Below are 6,000 nucleotides of genomic sequence, written 5' to 3' on the forward strand. Positions count from 1 at the left end.
TTCCATGGAGTTCACAACACAAAACCAGGCCCATGTGTCACCTACTGCAGGACTCAGAGCTCTAGGCTGATTTAAGTCAGCTCAGTCACAGGTACTGGCTGTGCTGGTCCTGTTGGGCTGAAAGCATCAGGCCACGCCATGGCAGTGGGAGCTCTTGGAACTCTCTTTGGCTTGGGCTGCACTTTGAGGGCTCTTGTGATGCTACACAGGCCTATGAGATGAAGATTATATTTTAGCAGACTGGTATTTAGTGCTTAGAAAACTGGTGGGTTAGAGGGTAATCACTCGTTGACTTTTCTGGGGAAGATGTTTGTATGACAGAGGGGGAGTTCTGTCTGTGTTTGCAGAGAGAAGCCACTCTTCCAGAGGGCAGGGGATTGACTCAACCCTTCTCCTCAGTGAATTCCCACTGGCATTTGCTGATCAAGGAGTAAGAACCTCTGGATTTCCCCAGCTGAGTGTTGCCAGGGAGAAATCCTGTCTAGACACATTGACTCAGGATCAAGATGTTAATAAATATCTGACAAGCAGGCTGTGTGAAATTTCCAGTTAGCCAAGAAGTCCAACTCCTCTTTATGCTCCAGTGGCCCTGTAGTGGTACACGAGGTGCAGTGTGGGAGTGTGTTTGCCAGCAGGGTCAGCGACACTTAAACAAACATCCTCTTGGCCCTCATTTCTGCCCATCCTTTTGACGCCTTCCTGGAGGTAAGGAGACATGGGGCTGAACTCTTGAGGTTATTCCCAGCACTTTGCTGAAGGACAGCACTGGGAAAAGTGTGCATATCCTCTCTGGTGAACAGCCTCACCCTCGTTTTTGGATGCAGTGGTGACTTGGTCAACTCCACCTCATCCGCCAGAGCAGCTTCTTGTCCTTCCGAGCACAGGGTTAGTTTTTGATATCCCTGCCAAGCTCTGTCCCCACCTCACTGACGTCATTAGTGGTGTAAAGATTCCACTGTCCAGAACTGGGACTCCTGGCCCAGAACATGGAACAATGCCACTTGACATGGAGACACAAAGGTCCCAGCACGTCCCTGCCTCTCTCCATCCCCCAGTCTGGTGTCCCTCGGGGCTGGGAATCTGCAATTGTGGCTGTGCAGAGCACAACTGGGATTTCACACGCCTGGACTTCCTTACATCTGCCCACTTTTTCCTCTGCATATTTTATCCTGGTGGAAGATAAAGACTTTGGTTATCGCGTTGGGATTTTCACACATCTGGCAGAGGGGAGTCGCAGCAGTAGCTTTGGCCAAGCTACCAAAAATCAGGAAATCTTGGCCAAGAACCTCAAATATATGGAGTTTAAGGGAGAAGGGATGTTCACACAGACCTGCTTGGTCTGCTGCCTTGTGCCATCCCCCACACGGCCCCAGTGCCCCTGGAATACAAAGGATTCCAGAGCTCCCTCTGGGCCAGTTCGGAGCAAATCTGTGAGTGTGCAGATGCTGGTGTGGCAGAGGAGGCAGCATGACAGGCAGGATGATACAGGGAATCTTGCACTCAAAGTGCAGAAAACACACTTTAGTTTCTGTTCCCAGTTCTCACGTGAGCTGAGCCAAGGAACTGGAGTGCTCTGGGCCCCAGTGCCACGTGAGCTTGGCCCTGTGCTCACACAGCTTGCTGTTTCTCACACCTGCCATGTGGATTTATTGCTTTGCATCCATAAAGCAACGTGGGACTGAAGTGCTAATAACTTCTTCAACTATTTATTCATCTGGTGATATTAGAAAAGTAGGATGCTCCTCCAGATTAAAAAGGCAGTGGATGGGGAACTGCTGAAAAGTCTTGATTTAGTTGGCCTGGAGCTCTACACTGACCTTGTGCCCACACAGTGTGTTTTATGAAGTACAGCATCTAGATTTTAAAGGACTGTTCAAACTTTATTGCCATTGTGTTTTTTGCTTGCCAAGCTAAAAATACCACTGTAAGGTTGTTTTGACCTTGTAAGCCACATGGCTAGCTGGAGGTATTTGGAAAAAAACTGCCTTACACTCCAGAAGACATCCGAAATTTACACAGTCTGAGTCAATTTACCTTTCACTGTAACAAAGAATTAAATAGTCTGGGACAAAAATCAGAGGGCACAAATGTGTCAGTATAACATACAGCTCAGATTCACCTTCCCACTGCTTTTTCTTCATGGAACCTTCCATGTAGTGGCTACAGTCAAGGGGACCTTGCAAGAAGGTGTAAAAATGTGTGAGAGACAGAGAGAAACTGTGATAGTTTGTGTTACCTTAAGGCTTCTCTCCTCCAACACTCTCAGAAGAAAAATTAATAAACAACCTCTGGCAATGGTTTAGCGTAAAAATCACACTCAGAACAAGTAACACCTACGTCCATCTCAGCCTTTTGTGTGACCGAGTAGCTGATGGATGTTCTGGTACAGCAGAGAGTGCTGTGGGTGCCAGTCAGCTGTGACAAAACACTATATTCCCCTTTCCAGAGGATCCTCTCCCTCTAAACATATGTCATTGCCAGAATTGTGCTGTTTCCTTGCATGGCTGGTTGTGCCAGGACTGAAAAGTTGCCATGATTTACAACACGAGCAGCTTGGTTTTTCACAAGTCCTGGTTATCTTTGATTTAAAGAACGTGATCTGTTTAAACAGGTCAGGTCTTTGAATGGACACATACTGACTGCTGCTTATTTAACTGTCATATTATGGGCTAGATGGTATTTGAGGGTAGGAAGTTTAAGCTCATATGTATATATATATGTGTGTGTGTGTATGCAAAGAGATAATGGCATGCCCTGGTGCTCTTGTTTGTCATTCCCTTATAGACAGGGAGCAAAAGAACGATTTTGGCAGCAGAGGAGCTGAATCTGCCGCTATTTGCAGAGAGGATTTTCCAGTCATGTCCTTAAGCACGACACATCCCTCTCCCATAAACTCCCCCGTGTGCTGACTCAGGATTTTGCGGGGCCCCTTTTCAACACAAAGAATCTGGGCAGGCTGAATGCTGACCTGACACTTTCCCCCTGCTCTGTTACAGCCCATCCAGTTCCCTCCACACAGAAATGCATGTGAGGGCAAACAGCCCTGGTTCCCTCTGCTCTGTCCTGCCCAGAAGCTGTTCTGGTCCAAGGTAATGAACACAACGACAGAAATCCAGCAGTGCTGGGACAATCCTTACCTGCATTTTATTTTTAGGGTGTCTCCTGGTGAGAGGACAACGTGGTCCTTTGCAATGCTCAGCGCTGGTTTCTGGAAAAGCTCTTCCTCGGCAAGACCTGACCCAAATAAAGAAGCAACCATCATTAGACGAGGCTATTCACGGGCTCAGACCAGGCACAATGCACTCGAGGCAAGCTTTTTGTTTTGTAAATAGTTCCTAATTTGGGGGCCCACACAGTGCTTGCATTTATACTGGTGCAGTTCAGTGAGAGTGGAGTTGGAAGATGCCCTCAGTTTGTTTCCAGTGTCCTTTACTCATCTCCTTTCTGACACCAAGCAGCTGTGTTTCTGCTGACAGTCTTTTTTTCTTGTGTTTAGGGGCAGCTTTATTACTGAATTATTGCAGATTTAGGAGAACAGATCTGTGTTGAAAGGATTTTACACACCTATAAAAGTGGAAGGAGGTCTTTGGGAAATAATTTGATGTGTGAGCTCATACGTTACATTTCAATCAATGGGAGAAGAGAAAACAATAATTCTGGGGAGCAGCTCTTTGATTCACCACTGTGGAACTGAAAGCCTGGTGATACCCAAATCACCGTTCCCAAATACTGGATCTGAACTGAGCTGGCTGCTGGCTTTGTGGGCCTCGTGGCTGCTCCAAGGGGAACCTGCAGTGGTGTCTGGGACACCACTGATGTGGCAAGGTTTGTCAGGTCGCAGATGACGGTGGTTGTTAATGACAGTAGGGATAAAGGTCTCTCTCATCATCTCCTGGCCCAAGAAATGTCTCCTGACTGTGCAAGTGTCCTCAGAGAGTATCTGAGTATACCTCTATGATGATATAATTTTCAGAAATTGAAACTGAAAAGAACCAGAAGTGAGGTTGGCCAGGCTGTTTTCCTTGTCCAAATTCAAAGTAACATAATCAAGAAGAGGAGAAAACAGGCTTAGATAAGGATCTCCATTTCCAAAGCTCTGACATTAAAGCTGTATGTTTTCTTTCCCCTCCTGCTCTTCAAATCTCTATCTTCTCCTTTGCCTTGAACCGGATAAGCCAGAAATCCCTCTGTGGGCTCACAGCACAAGCATTATTCGCAGCAGGGAAGGGAGATAACATATCTCACAAAGAGAGAAACACTAGGCTTTAACTTTTCAACTGGATGAAACAGTGATTTTCCTGCCTCCCACCTCTCAGCTCTCATCTCTTTTTTGCTGGATTTCAGTAAATTGCTCATGGCCTGGCATCAGTGAATCACTCCCCCTTTGGAGTATCTGGCTTCTTCCATGAGCCCTTCGAGTTCCCCCAGTAACTCCGGGGAGGCCAGATAATCTCACAGTACCACAGAGTCCTTCCAGAGGGGATCCTGCTGAGGCAGAATATTGCTGGACTCCCTTCAGAGGCACTGACCCTTCCTCTAGACTCTGGCTGAGACTTTGAACTAGTCCTGGCCACCAGAGAGAGAGATCCATCCCACTACCCCTTGCTTTGCATAACTGATAACATTGTAGCTCTATCTCCAAAGTCCTTTGCAGAACGGGAAGTTGGAGTTTGACCAACACAAACTCCTTCCAGTGGATCTGTGGGACATTATTATCATGGCCCTACTACAAACTGCCATTCCATGTAATGCTGGGGAAGCAAAACAACTGGTGGGTTCCAGCCCTGCAATTCCCATTTCTTGTAGGAAGTACTGTTATTCCCAAACACGTTCAGGATGGAATGTGCAGGGAGCCGCACCATATTTAGCTGAGAATCAACAGGAAAAGTCCCAAACTTTGCAGGAGGAGACACTGCCAGGCACTTTGAGTGCCTTCTGGTTTCTAGACACAACCAGTTCCCCTTGAGCACAGGCTGAGCTTTGGCATGAGTTACTGGTATTTCACACTCTCTTAAGACCATGTGCTGAGCTTTGCAAAAATGATCCAAAAAATGGCCAACACCTTCAAATATGTTTGTCAGGTGTCATTTAATTTGCCAGCTGAGGGTGGTTTGGGTCCCGTGCAGCTCTCCCATGACACTGCTCCTCCTGGGATCTGCTCTGGGCTGCTGATGTTGTGACTTCAGCCAGGCACCGCTTCGACTTAGAAAGTCCTGGGGTTTGAAACAAGCCTTTATTTCTTTTCTCTTAAGCCTTCAGTTGTTCTTAGGGTGTAGAGGGGCTCAGCTGGTGTCTCGAGCTGGCCTTTTGAACAGCCCTGAGTTGTACCTCTCGTGAGTGTGACACTGTTGGAAGGGTCTGGAGTCAAAGCCAGAGAACTGGCTTGAGACCTGAGCTGCTGTTCTGACCCCATAGCAATGGAGCCCAGGGGCTTTTATAATACTTGACACTGGTTTTGCTAAAAGAAAGAAAAGTATTTTCAAATTATTCTGTTTTTACTTCTGAGCTACTTCTTTCCCAAAGTTTATTTTGGCTTTGCGAGCTGAAGAAAAGAATAAGCAAAGTGTAATTTTACAGCTTTTCTACCCCATGGAGGACAGGAGGAGAAATTTCTGTGCCACACACACATCTGGTCGCTGCCTCCAGGTGACAGAAGGTTCATATAAACACGGGGTGTGCCCTTTCTGCCACACCAGAGCCAGAACTGAGGGTACTGGGAAAGAAAGGTTTGAGGCCAAAACTGAGAGAGCAGTATGGGAAAAGGTCAGGTTGTGCTACATCATGGCTAGGCTTCGCGAACGAAGATTTGGGAAGGCTCTATCCACATTTGCTACAGGCACGCTGGTGGCTTATGAGGCCAATACGTGACAGACATATCCGATTGCAAAAGGCACAGCAGAAAGACTCCTTAGGAGGTGTATTCTGCAATTTACGGTTCTTTCTGAGCTGCCTTTTTTCCTCGCGAGTGATCTTACGTGTGTTCTCGAAGGAGACAGCTGC

The 6,000-nt window shown here is 47.0% G+C and overlaps 1 protein-coding gene across 3 annotated transcripts in view; it reads right to left on the reverse strand.

The window, feature by feature from the left end:
- The window catches only part of LOC108498584 (vascular endothelial growth factor receptor kdr-like), a 137,151-nt gene that overhangs the window by 93,668 nt on the left and 37,483 nt on the right, over positions 1-6,000 (reverse strand). For all 3 annotated transcript variants that reach the window (XM_017817472.1, XM_017817463.1, XM_017817454.1), the window contains exon 2: positions 3,138-3,234. In XM_017817472.1, the coding sequence (XP_017672961.1) occupies positions 3,138-3,234 (97 nt within the window). The remainder of the gene's footprint in view (positions 1-3,137; positions 3,235-6,000) is intronic.

The sequence above is a fragment of the Lepidothrix coronata genome, unplaced genomic scaffold, assembly GCF_001604755.1.
Source record: "Lepidothrix coronata isolate B3197 unplaced genomic scaffold, Lepidothrix_coronata-1.0 Scaffold2, whole genome shotgun sequence".
In the NCBI taxonomy this organism is placed as follows: Eukaryota; Metazoa; Chordata; class Aves; order Passeriformes; family Pipridae; genus Lepidothrix; species Lepidothrix coronata.